At 42.9% G+C, this 23,898-nt stretch overlaps 1 protein-coding gene across 2 annotated transcripts; it reads left to right on the forward strand.

The window, feature by feature from the left end:
* The first annotated feature begins 14,352 nt into the window (after positions 1–14,352).
* IGFBP1 (insulin like growth factor binding protein 1) lies at positions 14,353–23,439 on the forward strand. Of its 2 annotated transcripts, none has more exons than XM_033165782.1 (4): positions 14,353–14,692; positions 17,974–18,152; positions 20,858–20,986; positions 22,315–23,439. In XM_033165782.1, exons 1-4 carry the CDS (start codon positions 14,368–14,370, stop codon positions 22,339–22,341), a joined length of 660 nt encoding a protein of 219 aa, XP_033021673.1. In that variant the 5' UTR covers positions 14,353–14,367; the 3' UTR covers positions 22,342–23,439. The 2 variants fall into 2 exon arrangements, with proteins under 2 accessions (XP_033021673.1, XP_033021672.1); XM_033165781.1 differs by having other exon boundaries at positions 22,428–23,439.
* Positions 23,440–23,898: the final 459 nt, after the last annotated feature.

A 23,898-nucleotide genomic window follows, 5' to 3' on the forward strand; every position in this document is an offset into this window, starting at 1 on the left:
CCACTCGTGGTTTCCAGCAACTGGGATTTAGAAGCATTGCTGCCTCCAATTGTGGAGGTAGAGCAGAGCCATCCTGGCTACTAGCCACTGACAGCCTCCTCCTCCTCCATGAATTTGTCCAATCCTCTTTTAAAGCCATGCCAGTTGGTGGCCACCGTGGCCTCCTGGACAAGGAAGTTCCAGAGTGACTATGTCTGAAAGAGGACTTTCTTTTATCTGCCCTGAATCTTCAGCTTCCTGGGATGCCCACAAGTTCTAGTGTTATGAGAGAGGAATTAAAAAATTCTGCTTCCCCACTTTCTCCAGGTGGTGCATATTTTTTACAAACTTCTATCATGTCTCCTTTTCTTCGCCTTGTCTCTAAATTTTAAAAAACCCCAAAGGCTGCATCCTTTCTTCAAAGCTGAGTCGCCCCTTGATCATTTCAGTTGCCCTTTTCTGAACCTTTTCCAGCTCTATGATACCCTTTTTGAGGTGAGGTGACCAGAACTCGACAACAGTGCTCCAAATGCAGTTGCACCATAGGTTTATATACCGGTAATAGCATTATGATAATGGCAGTTTTAATTTAAATTCTTTTCCTAATGACTGGCCCCGTGTCATACGAGGTGCTAACAGAGGGGGGACAATGCTGGCGCCGCCACTGCGACCAGCTATGGCGACGATTCCCAGGAGAAAACCAGGAGGAGGACAGGTCAGAGGAGTCCCAAGGGAACAGTGGGGTATTGAGACCCGTAGAGCAGGAGGGGCCGGCAGGTGAGGCAGAATCAGTAAATACTGAGAGGACCCGCGAGGCCGAAAGGGCAGCCCCATCACAACCAGCAGCCTTGGAACACGAGCCAGAACCAGAACCCGTGACCAGGGAACAGCCCAGGCCGCAACGCACACGTAGGCGGCCAGCGTACCTTGAGGACTATGGATGCAACCTCCCAGGCAGGACTGGAACTTAGAGGGGAGGGGTGTAATGTACTGAGTTGAATAGGATCCAAACTGCAGCAGTCTGATTGGTCCTAGAACAATAGGATTGAGATTGCAGCAGTCTGACTGGTCCCAGAACAATAGGATTGAGATTGCAGCAGTCTGATTGGTCCCAGAACAATAGGATTGAGATTGCAGCAGTCTGATTGGTCTGCAGGAGCCACCCAATCCAGCTCCAGGTGGAAGTGAATCCGCACTCTGATTGGCATACAGGAGTATCCCAGAATTAGCCAATCACGTGGGGCCCATTGTGTAAATAGTGTATATAAAGCAAACGTTTTGGGGGAACTACATTCCTCACTACTATGAGCTGAATAAAGAGCATGAAAGTCACACTGGACTCCGAGTATCTTTCACCAGGGCTTCTAGCAGGGTTGCAATGACATCTTCTAGATCAGTAGAAATAACATCCTGACCTAGAGTTGGTCACCCTCTAACTTTCAAAAGAATCTCACACAGATAGACATGGGCTCAGAAAGTGATAACCTATAAAGTAAATGTTCATACGAGGAAAGATATTGGCAAAGGAAGGAATAAGAGGGACCTCGCTATAGTCACTTTTGGCAGTTATCTTTGTCACACCATCTCAATAAAACCTCTCAGCTCCAGATTGTAGAAAGTAAAAGCAATGTCTCTCAGACGGGACAGAACATGAAGGACGCAGATTGCAGGGACACCCACTCAGCAGATGGGAGTGGGAGGCTAAAGAAGGTCCACAAAACAACTTTTAAAGATGGGGTCAAATCTAAATGGATGTCCTCCTAAACTGAGGATGCCTAGGAGGGAAGATTTGTCTACTTTTGTCCTCATTACAGTTACGACTCTCAAAGGAACTGGGCTGGTTATTGCTAAAACGTGAGGAAGTGGAGAGAGAGCATCACAATGGTAGAGCCATGTGCCAGTTTTGACAGGAAGAGCTTTGCAGATCACCTGTCATGTATGATCTAGTTGAGATTCCTGAATTGCAGAGGGCAGAATTAGCAATATGCTACAATATTGGTGCGCGGATGTCTGGGACCTGGAAGCCACTGGGCGGAAGGACCAGCAGGAAGCAATGAACCTAACGAGAGACAGTGAGAGAAACCACCAGCAGAACTACGGTTGTGTGCAACTAGCTGGGAAGTTTAGAAGATGATGAGAAAGTTGTCAAGGTTACAAGAAAATGGTGCATTTTGCACCAGGCTTGGAATGGCTGAGGCCCAAGGGGAGAAGCGGCATTTGGTTCTGGGAGGAAGGACGAGGAATTGGGGAGAACACCAGACGGGCTGGAGGGCAGCAGAAGGCTTAGGGCAGTTCTGTCTGCAATGATGGGCTGCTGTGAAGAATAATCTGCTCTTTAGATGTCAATGCGATGAGATTTGCAACCGCTTTATCTAAACTCAGGTGCAAATATGTGCAATTAAACCATATATGGTAAAGACACTACAGCCTCGGCTTCTCAATGGAGACACAACCCTGGGTGAGCACCTGGAACCCTCTGCAATTCTGTGCCCCCCTCAGCAAAGATGAGGGGGGTGCACAATCATTGTAACTATGTAACAAAGGTGCCAGATCAGGAAACAGGGAAGACTCACTCTCCTGTTGCTGCTCCACACAGGGCCGGTGCTAGGGTTTTTTGCGCCCTAGGCGAGATCCCCCCCGCCAATCATATTTCAAACACAGATGTATTATAGGAAGAATGAAAAGCACAGAATTTGAAATTGTTAATTTATTTTTTAAAAATTGTGAAAACAAGTCATAAAACAATTTCTGATTTATTTTCTCAAACAGAACAGTTTTAGCACAGAAATCACTTTGAAAAATGTTAAATGTGATGCTGAAATTTAAGTCTCTTTAATGTTTCAATTTCAAGCAAATCAAAATCTTATTTTTCGTGCCTTTTCCTTTGCAAATTTTGTTAACAGTTCCTTCAGGTCAAGTGCTGATGCTTCAGCATGTTCGATTGGTATAGTTGCCAAACCAACTAGTCTCTTTTGGAGCATGGTTGAGCATATGTGTGTTTTTATAAGTTTGAGTTTTGAACTCCATCTCCTAGGAAGACCGACCAGGATGGCTCCTTTCAGCTGTTTCATAGGGCAGTAAAAAAAAAAAAAAGGCATTCTACACATCAGAATGTTTGTGAATTTCTGTTTTGATAGTGGCTGCTGGAGACCCTCCAGGTGTCCCTATTTTCCAGGGACATTCCTGATTTAGAGAAGCCACCCCAGTTTTTTATTTGATCCCGGAATGTCACACTTTTCCTTAGGATGTCCCTATTTTCATTGGATAAATGTTGGAGGGTATGGAGTTATCCAACCCCCGAACTGTCTAAAGACAATCCTGTATAAGAAAGTTTTTTTTGAATGTTTAATGTTTTATTATGTTTTTATATATGTTGGAAGTCACCCAGAGTATAAATAGTAAAATTATGGAATGGGATGTCCCTATTTTCATTGGAGAAATGTTGGAGGATTTGCTGCTGTGTCATTATTATTTAATTATATGTACTGTAGGGCCGGCCCATCCTGTCCTGAAGGCAGATTGAGGCAGCCATCTTGGGCAGCGGAGTCCAAGGGGTGGTTCCCCTGCAATGCTGCCCCTCCCTGCCCCTGCTGCTGGAAAAGCGAGAAGGAGCCGTAGTGGCTTCCAGGTTCCTCCAAGACCTCACTCATCTCTCATGAGATCTTGCCGGAGCTTGAAAGTCACATGACCCTGGTAAGCAAGGCTTTGGCGGGGTGGGGGGCAGCTTCCCATGTCGCCTCAGGTGGTGAAAGAAGGTGGGCCACCTCAATATACTGTGCTGCATTATATCTTATACTGTGTGTTTCATGTTTAGTTGAGACTATATTAAGAGGGCTGAATATAAACTGAAAAGGGAACTCTTAAAATCATCCTATAGTACATATTGAAGGAGCAAGTGAAAGGTTGGGCTATGGAAGTCAAAACCAACACATCACTTAGAGCAGTCTAAATGTAGCAGGGGCATCTGCCCAACAGACTGTAGAAATGTTAGTGCTAGCAAGCAAGCTGGTTGTGCACAGTTTCTACATTTAGCAAATCCATTTCATTAATGTGTAATGAAAATTGGGAGGAAGCAAAAGGTCAAGATTGGAGTGTGGAGGGATGTTGTTCAAGATGAAAGCAGATGCCGAAGGCTTACAAACAGCTTGTTTTTCAATACCTGATCCCTCTCTCTTTTGATGATCAAATCAAGGCCGAAAATTCTTGTTATTGGAGAATAACAATTTTCTGGGCCTGAACATCCCACTGTGATAGCTCAGTCAGTAGAGCGTAAGGCTCTTAATCTCAGGGCCATAGGTTCAAGCCCGATTCCTGCATTGCAGGGATTGGACTAGGTGACCTTCAGAGTTGCTTCCATCTCTACGATTCTATGATCCACTAACAGGTTTGGAACATTGAACTGTCCAGCATTCTCTGCACTCAAGTAGGTCCCACCAGACTCAAACCACATTTATTCAGAAGCAGGTCTCACTGAGTTCAATGAAACTTACTCCTTTGTAAGTGTGTGTTGTGCTGGAATCCTGGAAGCCAAGGCCTGAGTTTGGGGCAAACATCACAAAAAGCATGCATCAAATACAATTGTGGGAGTATAGGCTGTAAATACTTTAAAATTTGCCTTTCCAGTAAATCCCAAAATGTCCCCTTTTAAGCTCATAAAACTCTTCAAATGTCATATTCATGTGTTTTCCCATTAGTGGGGTAGGAGAGCTGGAACCAGTGTGCCCCTTTGTTTTCAGATAGTACATGGGGAGAGGATTCTAAAAAGCCCAAGGACACAAAATTTCATGGCCCTCTAGCAGCTACGATGGCTCATTTACCAGAAGTAATGTATTAAACAGAAGTGTAGATTCAATTCTGACCAAACTAAACCTCCTAGATTGAACAATATCTACATCAGGAGGCACTGATTAAATTCAAACCTGTGGTCTAAACCACAGAGCCTAGGGCTTACCGATCGGAAGGTCGGCGGTTTGAATCCCTGTGACGGGGTGAGCTCCCGTTGCTCGGTCCCAGCTCCTGCCAACCTAGCAGTTCGAAAGCACATCAAAGTGCAAGTAGATAAATAGGTACCACTCCAGTGGGAAGGTAAACGGCATTTCTGTGCACTGCTCTTAGTCATGCTGGCCACATGATCCTGAAGCTGTATGCCGGCTCCCTCAGCCAGTAACGCGAGATGAACACCGCAACCCCAGAGTCGGACACAACTGGACCTAATGGTCAGGGGTCCCTTTACCTTTTATGAGGCTGGAACCCTCCATGTTGGTGTTGGAGATTCATTCCAACAGCTGTGTTAGCAAACTCCTGAGCAGTAGGGAGCACAGAAAATAACCTCTGTAATACAGCTGGTCTATTATTCCAAAGTGTAAGAGCAACTGCCACTTGGCCCTAGAGCACAAGAGACCACTTCTCTGCCAGACTTTTGAGGCAAACAGCTCCTCACGATTATCATGTCCGTAATACAAATGTGTGAAGCGGCCTTTAACTCAAGCAGACCCAAACCCTGTAACAATTTCACATTTTGTGTGTGGCCCAGAAACATGAGGTTAAATCCAGCTTCAAAGCCTCAAGCCTCTTTGAAATGCAAAGCCTTAATTGCAATTGCCTTAAATATTTTCAACTGTAGCAGCAAGTTTAACAGGTGAACTTGAATTTTAAAATATTTAAATGACAACTCTTTTGTCATTTTCTGGGTCTTTCACTTTCTATTGAACAAAAACAATCCCCCCTACCCTGTGCACCAAAAAGATATATATTAAAAACTAGCATTAACTGTCAGAATATCTTTGTCTGACCTTTGCTTTATCTCACTTTGCCTGTTCTTCTGAGGTGTTGGTGGCATCTACAACAGCATTCGAAGCCCCAAAAGAAGGAGGTTGTGCCCAGAATACAGAGAACACAGAAGACAGAAATGTAATTCATCTGGTTTCTTATTACAAATGACAAGAGCAACTCCAGCTTGATCCCTGGAGAAGCGATGTTTTAAACATGACAGCAAGTGTGCTGAAGGCACAAACAGCCTTTGTGTTGGGTGTCATATCAGCACAGCAGCACAGAGTCTGCCCGGGCCAGGACCATGGATTGCTTCACTGCAACAAAGCAAACAGATCAGTGAGGGCACAGACTTTTGGTGGGATGCTGTCTGCGTGGAGCACTGGTCGTGGGCAAGTGTTCTGAGTTGCTACTATTTGGCCACAAGCACATTTCTGGGTTTTGGCCTCCTCCTCCTACACTTGAAGTCCCCAGATTTTTCTCACCCTACTTCTCTCAGAAGGTAAGTAAAGTCAATAAAATCTTGATAGCTGTTTTACTATATCTATGCAACCAGCTCTATCCCCAAACTAAATGTGTTTTGACAGAGGGACATCTCTAGGGCTGGCCTTTGGATCCTGTGCCCTGAGTGGACCTGGGTGCCTCACACCAGATGAACGGCACATCCAGACACCAGGCAAGAGGAATGACGAGCTCTGAGAGAGGGGGCTGGTGAGATGGAAAAGGAGGTGGTTTGCTGAGGTGCCAAGGGAGAGAAAGAGGGGGCAATGAGGCGGCAGGCAGGGTTATCAGAAAAGCTCCCAGTTAAGAATACAGACTTGTGAAACAAACAATACAACAACAATGTCTACATATTGTTATGGGTTTGCAAGGGCAAGAATCCCCTAAAACTCCTGTGCACCAGGTTTTACCCATAATGTCTGAAATCAGTATATGTAGGGTTTGAAGTCAAGCCCGCCTCCTCAGACCATCCAAGAACAAAGGCAAGTGATAGCAGAATCATTACCCTGGAATTTTGCTACCACTGGGCAGAGAAAAATAACACAACCCCAGAATCAAAAAATCATAGGACTATAGAGTTGGAAGGAATTTAAAAAATCAATAACTAAAAGTAGATCCTATTAGGAGTTTGGGGATAAGGTGCCATCAGCCCAGCGCTGGAGAACACTCAGCTCTCTTTCTGCATAATCATTTTGTTTCACTTTTAATTTGTATCCTGCATTTCTATATTACTATACACAAGGCAGATTACAGCAACAACATTTGCAGCAAAGAACACACACATTATAGTTAATCTGATCCAATACAAAAAGTCATACTAAAACATCTTTAAAGGGAACAGCTTATATCAAATAAAGAATTATTCAGTAATCTATTAGAATATAACAGTACACAATAAAATTAACTCTCAAAACATCAGCAAATAATAATTAAACAGAAATTCACTCTTAACAATTACAATAATTACTAAACCATGATCGATAAAAATAACTGCAAGAAGTGTGCATGCACACGAAAGCTCATACCAAGAACAAACTTAGTTGGTCTCTAAGGTGCTACTGGAATGAATTTTTTTATTTTTTACTTTGTTTTGACTATGGCAGACCAACACGGCTACCTACCTGTAACTGCAAGTCACAATGCATAAAATACCACAATACATACAAAACCATGTAAAGGCATCCAATTGAGAAACAAAGACACACAACTTATAAAACTGTTCCCCCCTCCCGGTTCCTCTTCTTTCTTCCCAGCTGCTTCTGCTGTTCTTACAGTCCTGCCCTGGGAGAGGCAACCGTACTTGCTCAGCTGGGCTTGGCTGGCAGGGGGTGGGCTCTTTCCTTCTTTTTTCACTTCCTCAGGAGGAATCAGACTTCTGCTGAATTTCTTTAGTGTCTTTCTGTAGGTTTTCTTGTGGTGGGGCTTTGCCAAGCAACTTCCAACCAGGAGCCCTGTGGACAGCAGCTTTGAGTTCCTTTGCTCTTTCCATAAGGCAGTTCCTTGGGAAGAATTTGGTGAAGCTGGAGCTAGCGATGCCTCCCAGCTGTTAACCCTTTGCCACCCACAGAGCTGGTCTGAAGATGGGATGTTGGGGTCTCAGCATGAAGATCTTTAATCATTAATCAGGGGAGGTCATACAGTTCCGGAGCCATCTCCTGGGTCAGTGGTGAAAGGGAGGAGGAAAACAAGCTGAGCTTGAATCCTGCCCAGACCTGGTGGATGACTGTAGGTTAGCTGCCTACCCTGGGTGGGGTTGCTCTCCCTCTGAAGGAGCAGGGTTGCAGTTGGAGGGGAGGGCTTCTGGACCCAGCTCTGTCCCTGGAGGCTCGGGAGCCTCAGTGGCTACAGGGCCTTTGACCAACAGTGTCTGGTTTGACAGCCATGGCCATTCCTGGACCGGGAAAGCCTGGCCACAGTTGTCCATGTGGTGGTAACTTCAAGGCTGCATTGCTGCAATGTGCTCTAAGTGGGACTTCCCTCGTGCCTGATCCGGAAGCTGCAATTAGTGCAGGATGCTGCAGCATGATTGCTGACAGGAGTGAGCCCTTGACAGCATATCAGACCTGTGCTCAGAGATCTCATGCTCTCCAAGATGTTGAGGCCAAAAACTGGGATGCGCATCTTCCTAGCATTGCTCCCGTGTGAGTCATGTGACCCATGCAAGAGCATGGAACTTAGAAACACACACTTTTGAGCTCTTTGATTCCATGTGAGATCAATCTCATGCATTTTGGGGCACTGTGCTGAGAGGATGTCCTGATTTAATCTCTCAAGACAGATGGCTGCCAACCACAGATTGGGACTAGTTTACCCAGAAGATCACCTTAGCCAATAGACATCCACTAGATCACTTTCATTAGTGGAACTGGCAGTACTACAGGTGTCCCATTTTAAACCTGTTAATATTAGGCAGCAGCCTTCACTGTACTCGTTTCAGGGCCTGCTAGAAAACTTTCTTATTTAGACAAGCCTACCCAGAAGGCTGGCGGTTTGAATCCCCGCGATGGGGTGAGCTCCCGTTGCTTGGTCCCAGCTCCTGCCAACCTAGCAGCCCAAAAGCACGTCAAAGTGCAAGTAGATAAATAGGTACCGCTCTAGTGGGAAGGTAAACAGTGTTTCCGTGCGCTGCTCTGGTTTTGCCAGAAGCAGCTTAGTCATGTTGGCCACATGACCAGCCCAGCTGTACACTGGCTCTCTCGGCTTTTAGAGCGAGATGAGTGCCGCAACCCCAGAGTCATCTGCGACTGGACCTAATGGTCAGGGTTACCTTTACCTTTCCCTTTTTACCCAGGTGCTTAGAAAGTTGGTGCACATTTTCATCTGTTTCTAGTCTATTGCTATTTTGACTCTTTTAAAGTTTTAAACTATTATTCTTAATTTTTCATATTGATAATTTTTGAAAACCACTTTGGGTTTTTTGTAATCAAGTGGCGTGTAATTTTTATGAAATAAATAAATAAATCAGATGCAGCCAGGCCCTCAAGGAAGACAGTTGCTATCCCATATGGAATTAAGCATTTTTCAATTGTTGTTGTTCAGTCTTTCAGTCATGTCCGACTCTTCGTGACCCCATGGACCAGAGCACGCCAGGCACCCCTATCCTCCACTGCCTCCCGCAGTTTGGCCAAACTCATGCTAGTCACTTCAAGAACACTGTCCAACCATCTCATCCTCTGTCGTCCCCTTCTCCTTGTGCCTTCCATCTTTCCCAACATTAAGGCCTTTTCCAGGGAGTCTTCTCTTTTCATGAGGTGGCCAAAGTACTGGAGCCTCAACTTCAGGATCTGTCCTTCCAGTGAGCACTCAGGGCTGATTTCTTTAAGAATGGATAGGTTTGATCTTCTTGCAGTCCATGGGACTCTCAAGAGTCTCCTCCAGCACCATAATTCAAAAGCATCAATTCTTCGGAGATCAGCCTTCTTTATGGTCCAGCTCTCACTTCCATACATTACTACTGGGGAAACCATAGCTTTAACTATACGGACCTTTGTCGGCAAGGTGATGTCTCTGCTTTTTAAGATGCTGTCTAGGTTTGTCATTGCTTTCCTCCCAAGAAGCAGGCTTCTTTGATACAAGAAGGACAGAATTATAAGTTAAAAACTTATGAACAATTGAAAGACCAAGTTACGAACTGGCTACAATATCATCAGATTAATGAAACATTCAAAGCAGATAAGAAGGTTGGTTTTCAGATAGAAAAATCCAAGTTGGAGACAGAACCATTAGAACCGAAAAGTAAAAATCTTTCCAGAATGTACAATTTATTATTGGGGTGGCATACGCAAGATGAGTTGGTGAAATCGGCTATGATTAAATGGGCAAAAGACCTTGGGCATAACATTATGATGGAGGATTGGGAAAGACTGTGGAACCAGAGTATTAAATTTACAGCGTGCAGTTTATTAAGGGAGAACTTTATGAAGATGATTTACAGGTGGTATTTGACCACTGTTAAACTTGCAAAAATGCATCAAAAATGGTATTTGACCACTGTTAAACTTGCAAAAATGCATCAAAAATGCATCAAAAATGTTGGAAGTGCAAGCAATCCGAAGGAACTTTCTTTCATATGTGGTGGTTGTGCCCTAAGGTGAAGGACTTTTGGGAAAAGATTTATAATGAGTTGAAAAAAATACTTAGATATACTTTTAAGAAAAAGCCTGAAGCCTTTTTGTTAGGTATTTTAGGTAAAGACATTTTGAAATGTGATAGAAATTTAGTGTTGTATGCCACAACAGCAGCAAGAGTTGTAATAGCAAAAAACTGGAAATTGGAAGAATTACCTACTATTGAACAATGGCAGATGAAGATGATGGAATATATGGAGCCTGCAGAAATGACCGGGAGAATCCGTAACCAGAGAGAGGACGCGGTGGAGAAAGAATGGGGAAAATTTAAATTGTATTTGAAAAAACATTGTAATATTTAAAATTAATTTGTGTTTGGAAAATAAGGATAGGCTGTCAATTTTAAGTTGAAGTAATTAAGGAGAATTTTAGGAATATATGGATTTTAGAATAGATTTGGAAATTGTTTTAGATATGAATAGTTTTAGATGGTAAAGTGTTGTATTTTTTATTTTTTAAGAGATAATAGTATGTATAAAATATGTGAGGAAATTAAATTTGGAAGTTACGTGAAATATTCTAAAGGGACGCAAATAAGGGGAAACAGGAGGAAGTCCGAAAAAGATGATAAGAAAAAAGTAGATTTTTGGTAAGATGATATATTTTTCTTTTTTTGTTTTTTTCTTTTTTTTCTATCTTTGATGTATTGTATTTTTGTAGTTGTGTTACTTTGTTTTTTGCTTGTTCTTTTGTAGTTGTTTTTTTGTTGATGCTTTTTGTGTTTTTGGAAAAATCAATAAATATTATTTTTTTAAAAAGAAGAAGCAGGCTTCTTTAAATTTTGTGACTGCTGTCACCATCTGCAGTGATCATGGAGCCCAAGAAAGTGAAATCTCTCACTGCCTCCATTTCTTCCCCTTCTATTTGCCAGGAGGTGATGGGACCAGTGGCCATGATCTTAGTTTTTTTTAATGTTGAGCTTCAGACCATATTTTGCGCTCTCCTCTTTCACCCTCATTAAAAGGTTCTTTGATTCCTCCTCACTTTCTTTTTTTTTGATAATTTTTTTATTAGTTTTCCACATTAAACAACAAATACACAAAAATAAACCACACAAATACAATTGAGATACTACAAATACAATAACAAACTAAAAATAAAAAGAAAGAAAACTTATACATACCTAACACACGAACACTGGAACATTATATGCTTATTGTTTAACTCTAATTTCAAATCTTATATAATTCCTCCTCACTTTCTGCCATCAAGGTAGAACCTGGAGGAGGAACCGGCAAGCCACTCCCATATCCTTGCCAAGAAAACTCCATGGACAAAGACAACAGGCATTTTTCACTAAACTCTTGCAAATGCAAAGTATCGGATTGTGTTCAATTCAAAGCAAAGCATCATTAGGGAAGTGACACTAGGATAAATGTTTGTGTAAGTTATTTGGGGTGCTGCCATGGCATTCCCTCTCACTCGTCTGCCTCACCATTGCTTTAACAAACAAAAACAGTGAAAATCAGGGCCACTGGGTCAAAATGGTCACAGTGTAAAATGTTCTGACCTGGTAACAGCTGGTTTTCCTAACTGCTATCGACTTCTCTGAGTCATCATGGAACAGCACATGAATCACAGCCGCTGTGCCGTTACTTTTATAAGCCCTCGTTCCCACAGGCTAATGAGCTAAGTTTTCATTCCAGCCTCTGTTTGGGGTTTACAATGACGTCTAATGTTTAGAAGATGTCACTGAAATGGTCCTCGAGGGGCCAGGCTGTGTGCTGGTTACGCACATTTCAAACTCATTGCACCACCTTTCTTGAACTCTATTTAGGTTCAAGTGCTCAGTGATTCCCATTAAGTTCTGTGGGACAAAGAACTTTCAAGTTATTGATTTAAATGGTCTTAAGTGTGCCTGCTTATTCCCCCCATTCCTGTTCATAGTTCTCCCTTTGCTTCCCTGTTTTCTTCAAACTTGTGATTCCCCAATGTTGATGTATTTTGTGTATCTTTTTTTTTTAAAAAAATGGAGCATTTCTTGCAATGTTTTCTTGGGAGCTTGTGCACATTTGAGCATTATTTAACTGTTCACTTTTTCCTCATTCAGATTAGGCTGGAGTAGTTCACACCTGCATGTTTCTGAATCTGTATCTCGGGGGCGACTTCAGCCTTTCCTGGACATACCAGTAGGCATTCCTTGTGGTGTTTGTCCTTGCCTTCTGGTTTCTGGATTATATTATGTATCTGTAGGAGAGATAGCTGCTCATGTCCCTTAAAGGGCGGGGTGGGGTGGAAGCCATGCCCACACAAGACGTGGGCAGTTGAAAATTCCTCCACCAGAAATAGTTAAGAGTGCACCCAGAAAAGACGTGAAAGCCTTGAAGAAAGTGGAACAGTCGAAAGTGACCATTGATCCACACAGCCCCAAACACTGAAACAAATGGTCTGTGCCCCCAAGTGGGATGGTTTGGAACCTGAGTTCCTCAAACTTACTGGCTCCTCACTGTAGCAGGCAGACCCTCAGAAAACACTGAGAATGGTGGGCTTTGAGGATAACATCATGCAGAGTATGGAGATTAAGTGGGAATAAAAGCAGCCGCACAGAGGCAAACTATATGCTAACACAATTGCTGTTAATGCAGCCAGGTGTCTTTAAAAAATGTTTCATAATGTAATTCATAGTTAATGCTGTCTGGGTTTTCTGCTGTTTTAATGCTTTGAATAGGTTTTGGATTGTTTTATTATTTGCACAATGCCCTCGGGTCTCTTGCAGCCACTTGACCGCCTTCCCTCCCTTTTACAGCAAGCCTACAGAGATGGATCAGATTCATGTTTCCATGGAAGGAAATCCCACTTGCTTCCATGGGATTTACTCCCACTTAAGCATGCATAATGGGATGCGGGTGGTGCTGTGGTCTAAACCACTGAGCCTAGGGCTTGCCGATCAGAAGGTTGGCAGTTCAAATCCCTGCAACGGGGTGAGCTCCCGTTGCTTGGTCCCTGTTCCTGCCCACCTAGCAGTTCGAAAGCATGTCAAAGTGCAAGTAGATAAATAGGTACCACTCTGGCGGGAAGGTAAGCGGTGTTTCCGTGTGCTGCTCTGGTTCACCAGAAGCGGCTTAGTCATGCTGGCCACATGACCCAGAAGCTGTACGCTGGATCCCTCGGCCAGTAACGCGAGATGAGCGCCGCAACCCCAGAGTCGTCCGTGACTGGACCTAATGGTCAGGGGTCTCTTTACCCTTTACCTTTTAAGCATGCATAGGATACAACCTTGGTTTATGCTAAACTATATGCAAGGACAGTCTGTGTTATTCTTACAGCAGCCCGTAAGGGAGTAGTGTGCAATGGAGCCTTCGATAAGCACGTAGCCCAGCCTCTTGCCCACTGATGCCAGGGACTCACATCTGAGCTCTGCTAAAGCACAAGTGTATCCACAGGAAACTGTCCCAAATAATCCTTTGCAAACACTCTGTTGACATTAGCTCCTACGTGCTGCTGCGTTCAGGAGTTACCGGATCTCAGGGGCTTTGATTACCCTCTGGGGGCCTCTCTGGGTATGTCATTGTCCTAATAACCTCCAGCCACATGACAAAAATTAAACAAGAGGCCTTTGCATTTGTTGCTGTGGAAGTATGAAGTCAGCTACGGAGGTTTCAAGGCGTTTGTCTCTCCTCCGTCTTTCTCAACAATAATTTAAATAACTGAATTGTCCAGAGTAGCAGGACTTCTGATAAAGAGAAAAAAAACAGTTCCTTTTCTGTAGACATATTTAGAACTGTCCTGGAAAGGCTAAGAATGAGTAGAATAGTGATGCATTATTTCATCATTTAAAAAAATAGAGTGGGAGGGGCACAAACTACCAATGAAATGATGCTTTTCTGTCCCTCCTGCTCAGACAATAGTTAACTTGGGGTTAAAGATTAACAGACTGACAAGGAACTGTATAAATGCTCTGAGGTTGGGAACACAGGGCTAGCTGAACGTGGGGAAGCGAACTGGTGCTCCTCTCCAGACTCAGCTGCTTTGCTGACTGGTCTCATTCGCCATGTGTGAACTCCTGCTCCTGCTCCTCTGCCCTGGCCTCATCCTCGGGGCTGCTCTCCAACCCATGCACTGTGCCCCATGCACTGAAGAGGAGCTTGCGCTGTGCCCGCCGGTGCCTGCCAACTGCCCTGAAACAGCTCATCCGCCAGGCTGTGGCTGCTGCCATACCTGTGCCCTCCAGCTGGGGGAGCCCTGTGGAGTATACACAGCCCGCTGTGGCCGGGGGCTCAGGTGCTCTGTGCCCCCAGAGGAACCCCGGCCCCTGCATGCCCTCCTCCGTGGGCAGGGCACCTGCCTTCCCGCCACTGACACAGCAGAGGCTGCAGGTAAATAATGTGCCTTCCTGTTTTGCATACTGCTTTGCATGTCTAGCAATTAGTGCATGGTTAACTTACTTATTTTATTACATTTATATGCTGCCTTATTCTTCCAAGGAGCTCAAGGTGGTGTACAAGGCTCCCCCCCCATTTCATTCTCACAACAGCTTTGTGAGGTAGGTTAGGCAATGATTGGTCCAAGGTCACCCCCAGGGAGCTTCATGGCTGAGTGGGGATTTGAACTCTGCTCTCCCAGGTCCTAGCCTGACACTCTAACCCAGTGTTTTTCAACCTTTTTTGGGCAAAGGCACACTTGTTTCATGAAAAAAATCACGAGGCACACCACCATTAGAAAATGTTAAAAAATGTTAAAAAATTTAACTCTGTGCCTATATTGACTATATATAAAGTAATTTTTCAATTTTTCCCACGGCACACCAGGCAACATCTCGCGGCACACTAGTGTGCCGCGGAACAGTGGTTGAAAAACACTGCTCTAACCATTACACCACACTGGCTGTGGCAGAGTGCCAAGGTTATGTGGCTTTGGCATTAGATCTTCTCCACAGCAAGCAGCCAGTGCCCCAAAAAATGTGGGAAATGTTCCCGCATGTCAGAAAGCTGAACTGTAGAAGCCTAGGCTGGGCCCAGTGCCAGGGCAAAAGCTTCGTCCGCTGAACATTTCCAGGTTCGATCCTGAGCATCAGTGTGAGGCAGCAAAGGTGGAGAGCTGCCGCATAGGAGTCAGATCCACAGTGTGACTCCTGAAGGCACACCTTCACTAAGGGACGTTTTCTTAATGGAGAAAGTTGGGGTCTGAGTGCAAAGCCAGGGGTATGTTGCAAAACTCTCAGTCAGAGGAAGAAACCCCCCCCCAAGGGGCCTGGCCCCCCCTTCACCTGTGGCAGCCATGTTGATGATGTAAATGTGTGTGTGTTGTGGAAGGAAAATATTTGTTGCCTCTTTTCTGTCCTGCTCCTGTGCCTATTTCTGCTCCAGTGTTTTTGCAGACACTTGATAAACAATAATTCTCTCTCATTCACATCCACGCCATTTAATTTCTACTTCTGAGCCTGTTGTTAAAGACATAGGGCTTACAGGTAGTTTTAGTAGAAATCAGAGCATCATAGAATCTTAGAGTTGGAAGGGACCCGAGGATCATCTAGTCGAGCCCCTGCAATGCAGGAATCTCAGCTAAAGCATCCAGGACAGATGGCCAACCAACCTCTGCTTAAAAACCTCCAAAAGAAGGAGAGGAAGGATGCTATTGAAAATAGATTCAATAAATGTTGTTGAAAATAGAATCTCTGCACCACAGTCCCCATCACTGGGATATGCTTTAAATTAATCAGCTCTGGAATACTGTTTCAGATGTCATTATCTTTTACAGGACTAGACCTGTCACTACAGCTAGGAGCAAAGCATGTTGTGGTCACCTGGGAGCGACCGCAGACTCCCACCTGCCTTTAAACTCTCCTGTGCCCAGTTTAGCTGCTGTGGTGCCAATAATTCAACTGTTGAAAATTACATTAAGCAAACCATAGGAAACTTTGTAGAACTGTGACTTGATCAAGAATGGATAGAAATTTGCTTTCCATTAGGATTCAACCACGGATTTATAAAATACTTGTGAATTCCTGAACATTGTTATAGGGCAAGTCTCTCCTGCCCCCCCATTTTGCTTGTAGTTCAAAATGGAAACTGACACTTTGAAACTAGCCAAAGTGCTATGATTTGAAGCGTAAAGAAAAAAGACTTCTGCTTGCTGCCTCCCCCCTCCCCCGCCACATAGTTAGATCCAGGAGGTTTCCATCAATATCTTAGATTTCACTGCCACGTTCCCTTATTTATAAATCTCTACACACCCACCCACACAAGGCTTCTATTTGTTATCACTTCTGTTGCCTCCTTTTTGCTCACCTACAGACTTTTTTGCACTTTGATTTTTATTTGAAAATTGCTTCAAATACTCTTCACACATTGCACATGGGCAAACCTGGGTTGCCATTCTCAGAAGGAAGCAACTTGCATGATGCAAATGTTTGCAAATGTGTATTTGCCATAGTCAGGCAATATTTTTTTCAATGTACATTGTAACCAAAAGCCATAATGGTTCATTTGCTCGTGATCTTTAATAATAACACTCTAGCATGATAGATATAATTGTTCTAGGAGCAATGTTCAAAGACATCCTGCTTTCATGCTTCAACACGCATAAAAGCCACACTAGAGCTTGCTCTAAATGCAATATTGGTAGTCCTGCATTTTTTCTTTCTGACCAGCTGAATGCTTGCTGTCTCCTCTGGCCCATTTTGCGACACCTGTGAGCAATATCACACTATAAACAGAAAGAAGCAAATGGCTGTTGTTTAAGGCAGTAGAAATTATCTTTCATTTCAGGATGCCCTCTCTTAGCTCTTGCATATGTTTGAATTTCTGAATTAATTGCTAGACTTTCTGTAATAAGTCATGCCGTAGGGTTTTGAACAATGTTTCTTATAAGCAGTGCTGGCTTCTGGGTCCCTATACTCTGCACTAGAATCATCAAAATTCTGTATCTGTCTAACTCACATTTGTGATAAGAAAAGCTGAATCCAGAAATCAACAAAATTTACTTTTACGTGTACTTGTGATGGTTTTATTTCCCCTTCCTCTAAGAAATGCAGATGTCACAAACAGTTCTCATCCCTTGCTCCTTTTTATCCTCACAGCTTTGTGAGGAATCATGGGCTGAGAAAGAGTGATGGGTTCAAAGTTGTCCAGGGAGATTCATTTGTGGAGCAGGGATTTGAACTTGGGTCTCCCCAGTTTTTGTTCAACACTGTCAGATAGATTCATTCTAAGATGAGATTCATCTTAATTGGCATTATTCTTGTTTTGCATGATTCTACCACTATTTTTTTAAATTAAAAAATCCCCTAATTTATACAGCTTCTGTTAGTCACGAAGAAGGAAAAGGTGTTACATAGGTCACTATTGGAAAGCTGCGTCTTCTGGCCTTTGAAAATCGTAGCAACTCATCTGGAATCTCTCTAGGCACTGCCCTACACTGATCTCTCAGCTATATGGGCTAGATATTTTCTTTTACTTTATTTAAGAGATCCAATATTCTTGGGAAGTTGAATTCTTGTAGACAATATGGTGTTTATAAGTTTTCATAAAACCATGGCACACACAGAAGACTCTGTATAAATGTGTGCTTTTCCTTGAGGGGTGGAGGTTCCAGCTGCCATTCATTTCCGCGGTGCTTGTGTGGGGTCATGTTTCCATTTGTGCTTCTCCCCTGCTAGAGTCCCTGGAAGCAGAAGACATGCCCCGTGAAGACCCTGACATGACAGCTGATCAGCAGGACAACACCCAGCTGACGTTTGCTGCTGGCCAAGATAAGCCTGTCCCTTGGAATTCGGTTGCTGCCCACGAAAGTGTGAAAGCCAGGAGACCGAATGAACTTAAGAAGTTAAAGAGACAAGTGAGTTCTCTAACATTCATTTTCTATGGTCTTGTATCAGCACACTAAATTGAAGCAAAGCAGACCATCAGTAGAAACATAATTTAGAATGCCATGAAATTAATTCCTCAAGCCATGACAAATTATAAGATGCTAATGTGGTATAAATAGCAAGTGTTCTGGGCTTAGCCATGGGGAACTCCAGTTTACATTCCCACCCACTCACCAAACTCGCCACATGGATTGGGCAAGTTGCCATTTCATAGCCATGAGACTAAAATGCCACACACGGGCTACTTGGAAAAACAGTATTGGGATACATGTCTAGGGTAGGGCCAGTTCAAGACATTTTGCCGCTTAGGGCATATCAGAAAATGCCTCTTCCCTCCCCACCACCACCACCTGAGGCAACGAGAGGCAGCCTGGGGAAACCACAGCATGCAGAAGCAGCAGGGGATCACAAGGAGGCCAGAGAGGAAACAGGCAGTGGCAGCAATGGAAGGGCAACTCAGGGGGCAACTGGGGTGGTAGCAGCAACTCCTATCTGCAGGGAAGGAGAGTCTACCACCTTCTGAGAGAATCCATTGCACTGCTGGACAGCTCTTACCCTCAGAAAGTTCTTCCAGATGTTTGGTCGGAATCTCCTTTCCTGTAATGAAGCCATGGGTTCGGGTACTGCCCTCTGGAGCGGGAGAAAACAAGCTTGCTCCCTCTTCCATGTGACAGCCCTTGAGTTATTTGACGTTGGCTATCATGTCTCTTCTCAGTTACAGGTAGGTAGCCGTGTTGGTCTGCCATAGTCAAAACAAAATTGAAAATTGAAAAATCCTTCCAGTAGCACCTTAGAGACCAACTAAGTTTGTTCTTGGTATGAGCTTCCGTGTGCATGCACACTTCTTCAGATGTCTCTTCTCAGTTTCCTCTTTTCCAGGCTAAACATACCCAGCTCTCTCCACCGTTCCTCATAAGGCTTGGATTCCAAACCCTTGATCATCTTGGTTCCCTCTTCTGCACACATTCTAGCTTGTCAATTTCCTTCTTAAATTGTGGTGCACAGAACTGGATACAGTACTTATGTCGTCTGACCAAGGCAGAATAGAGTGATACTATGACTTCCCTTGATCTGGACACAAGACTTCTGTTGATGCAGCCTAGAATAGCATTAGCTTTTTTAGCTGCTGCATCATACTGTGGGCTCATGTTAAGCTAGATCCTTTTCACATGTACTGCTAGTAAGCCAGGTATCCCCCATCCTATATTTGTGCATCTGGTTCTTCCTGCCTAAGTGCAGAACCTGACATTTGTCCCTATTGAATTTTATTCTGTTAGTTTTGGCCCCTTTCTCAAATCTGTTAAGGTAATCTTGAATCCCGATTCTGTATTTTGTGGCATTAGCAACCCCTCCCATTTGGTGTCTTCTGCAAATTAGATGAGCACCCCCTCAATAGCTTCATCCAAGTCATTGACATAGGTGTTGAACAGCAACAGTCCTGGGACAGAAGCATCAGAGCCATCATGTATATTACATCCCACAGAGGAAAACAAGGGCCAAGAAATGTAGGTTATAGCCTACTCTGAAGTTAGGATACTGGATTTCAGCATTTTTTCAGCTGGAAAATACCCCCCAGACACTAGGCCCAACCAGCTGATCTTTCACTATGTTCCATATTTATCCTATGTTCAATACTCACATATAACAATATACTCACATAGCACTGTAATGCCAATAAACATTTGCATTTGGTATCTTAATAACAAAGTTACTTGTCATAGGCAAAACCACAATTTTTTCCTGCTTAGCTGCAATATGAGGATTATAATACTCACCTCTGTTGCGAAGATTATTAAAGGAATGTAATCAAAACTCTTTGAAAACTGTAAGGAACTATATTTGCTATTTATCTGCTAATAAATAAAGTAATAAGCAGAGAAGCAGTCATAGCAGCAGTGTTATGAATGAGGATGGGAGGTTTTGCTGAGTGTCCTGTACCTACAAAAAAGTGCCACTTGAGAGCACCAAAGAACAGAAAGTGAGCTACTTAACCAGAACAGCATGGCGTGATGGAACTAAATCCAGATGGTTTGTCATAGACTCATAGAGCTGGAAAAGACAATGAGGGTCATCTCGTCTAACCCCCTGCAACGTAGGTATCTTTCACCAATGTGGGGCTCAAATCCATGGCCCTTGATTAAGAGTCTCATGCTGGCTGAGCTGTCACAGACTTCATTGCATGAGTTTTGTGAATACCTTTGACAATGACCCTTGGATGCTGAGACTCCAGCAGTAGATTATCTTATTTGTCTGAAACAACAACTTGTGTTGTTAGCTAACAAGAGTCATATAACCATACTCTGGTTATATAATGCCAAGGTTTCGGGTTTGCTCCACGCATGGGACAGCTGCATATTCCTGCATTGCAGGCGGTTGGACTGGACAATCCACAGGGTCCCTTCCAACTCTGTGATTCTATGCTATCCAGCCACAAGTAAGTCCCTTTGGGTTACAGGACTACAGACTTTAAAATGCAGAGGCAAAAAGGTTAATATGGGGAGTAGGGAGTAGGGACGACCTTTAATTTAAAGGGATGCTAATTCCTGGAAGTACTTGATAATGTAGTTGCTGCATTAATAAGTATTTTGCTCCAGATTTCATTATAAAAAGTTGTTTTTATATCAGTTCATATATGTTATTATTTAACACTTCAATATTTACAATATTCTTTCAGGCGCCATGTAAAAAAGAACTCTACAAGGCGCTGGAGAAGTTAACCAAAGATCAACAAAGAATCGGAGAAGAGATATACAGATTCTATTTGCCAAACTGCAATCGGAATGGATTTTACCACAGCAAGCAGGTAATCTTGTTTTGGGGGTAGGGATAGATAACTGTTGGTTTCTCTCAGATACACATTTTTTCTTTCTTAAATTCAGTTTGCATCAGTTTGTGGTTTATTGAATAATTTAAGAGTCCTCATAAGAATCCAGCAATATTTTATTGTGTCTATCTCCTGAGGCATACATGTTGTCTTCACTTTTGCCCAATATACACATTTGTGCCTGAATATAGTGCAGGTTCAATGATATTTTCATGTGCACATTTTTATCTCATGTGCACATTACTGGTACACGTCAACCTTAAAACTTTAAGACTCTATTAGCTGAAGAAGAATCTCCCAAACAGGGTGCATTAATCTCACCTGGCATATAAACTTGAATCATTTAGGGTAAATCATCTTTGTGGTCTGAGTTCTTGTTTCTCTACAGTTTTGAAGGATGGCTGTGTTTCTGTTCATATGTTGTTTTGAGAAGTGCAAATTAGGTACATTTGCATTCAAACACGAAACAAATTTCTTCCACATCCCTGGAGTCAATAGCTGGAGTCAATTATTCCCATGTTGCTAAAATAAATGCTTTCTTTGGAACAAGGTCTCTGTCTGCAACAAGACAGTTGCACAGCAACTTCCTTTGGTAGAAAATGGCTTTCAGTTGTACAGTGGTACCTCGGGTTACAGACGCTTCAGGTCTCCGCTAACCCAGAAATGGTACCTCGGGTTAAGAACTTTGCTTCAGGATGAGAACAGAAATTGTGCTCCAGCGGAGCAGTGGCAGCAAGAAGCCCCATTAGCTAAAGTGGTACCTCAGGTTAAGAACGGACCCCTGGAACGAATTAAGTTCTTAACCCGAGGTACCACTGTACAGGTTTAGAATAAAAAGGAAGGGGGGGGGGAGAAAGTGCTTTGGAATTAGGTGTCAGCTAAGCTCTATGCAGAATCCCCATTTTGAGTACAAGTGTGAAGATCCCACTCCATCACAACTTTGATATCCATGTGAAAGGTATGCAGGGAAACTACAGGCGCAGCTACTATGGGGGTGATCTGTATGTTGTGCAGTTCATGCCGTCTGCACATTTGGAGGATACTCAAACATCAGTGCATGTACAAACATTCTTCTGTAGGCATGGATATTGGGTGCAGAGAGTGCTCCCACAACAGCAAATCTTTCTGTTACATTGTCTGAACCATCTGAAGTGTGGCTCTCCAGTCTCCACACATTTTAGTAATATTGACTCAATAGAGACACTCCATATCCAACATTATGCATATTTAAGTGATTGAGCATTGCAAGCTTATATGGCTGTTTGCTTGAATTACTAATTTTATTTCTACCCACGTTGAGTATCCAGCATCCCTACGATGTGTTTCAAAATTGAATGACTCCCTCAAATAACCTCATCTCATGAAGCATCTACTCCATTTTAATTACTTTGAAATAAACTTAGTCATTTACCCCAACTAGTGTGAAACTTCACTCAATTCAAGTCCTGCAAAATGCTGGTGTGTCTATCCAAAAGATGGGAGCAGAATTCCTGGATCCATCGAAGTGAACGGCAACCCTGAATGTGAACAGTATTTTGACTCACAAGAATAAGAGCAAATATACAACAAAGTTTGTGCAAGTAGACTCCAATTTTTCCACAGTCAAGGAAACCCTCAGGCAGCAGGTCTCTCAGCACGGACTGGCCATACAGCCTAGTCCTAGGCATGATTTCTCAGATGCAAAGCCTCCATGATCCCAGATGCACTGCCTATATGACTGTGCATATAGGACTGTGACCCAGCGTTGTGTCATCTTGTAATCATAAAGAAGATTGGACAGTGGAGATGCTGGACCTTCACACCTTCAAATGTATAAATAACAGTAACAGGACTACTTTTGTAGCCTGACCATATTTCATGATTCATAAACAGTGCTGGATTATTTATTTTAAATTTTTATATATTTTATTTGTCTGTATTATTAACTTATAAATCTGTATTATTCAACACTTTGAAACTTAATATGTGATACTTTTAATACTGTTTCTCTGGAAATATGCACTTTTTCTGTTTTCAAAGAGCACAGTAGATCAGTTAATAGAGTGCAAAAATTATGGAGAAAATAGTTTTGTCAATGATTACTTTTGTATCATGTATTTATGCCATTTGAAAGTGTAGTGTAGATATGAGAACGACACCGAGCACAGTTCTAGTATTTATTTAAAAGCCTATTGCATTTTCTTTTTCTTTCTTTCTTTTTATTATGCTTTATTATAAACACCAACAAAAATTAAAAAGAAAAACCATACATCTACAGGTATGTCAATTGTTACACCAAATACAAAATAAACAAAAGAATAAAATCATATATTCTGATAGTAGATCTTCTTCAAGTACATCTAACTTCCTGTCTTCTCCATACTTCATTTAATATTTACAAACTTATTGCATAAACCTGTCTGTTCATTTTATAATAAAGTATTATTCTCCTATGATCTTGTTTCTTATTTCGTACAACTGCAGAAGTTATTCAAAGGCAGCGACTGTGACGTTAACATATGAGAGTGCTGGAGGTGAAATAGTTAAACAGATTACCCAATCAGAACCCGGGGGTGGAGTCAGAGGGACTATAAAACCAGCTCTGGGAGAGGCGAGAAGAGTTCGTTGGCAGGTTGGGTGGTTGGTTGGAGTGGGAGTGAATTGGGAGAGAGTCTGTGGGTAGGTTGAGTTAGTGTAGCAGAATAATCTGAGTCAGGAACAGTTAGGAGCTAAGAAGACAAGTAAAAAGCGAGAGGTGGTTTAGGGAGTGAGAGCAGGGAGAGAAAGTTATAAGTCTGGATAGGCACCCATGATTGTAATTGACTGAGATCGTTTATGAAACCACAGGCTTGTTAAACTACAATAAATAAACAGAAGTTTTATGTTACAATTTAACCCTGACTGGACTCAGT

Source organism: Lacerta agilis, chromosome 12, assembly GCF_009819535.1.
Source record: "Lacerta agilis isolate rLacAgi1 chromosome 12, rLacAgi1.pri, whole genome shotgun sequence".
Lineage (NCBI taxonomy): Eukaryota > Metazoa > Chordata > Lepidosauria > Squamata > Lacertidae > Lacerta > Lacerta agilis.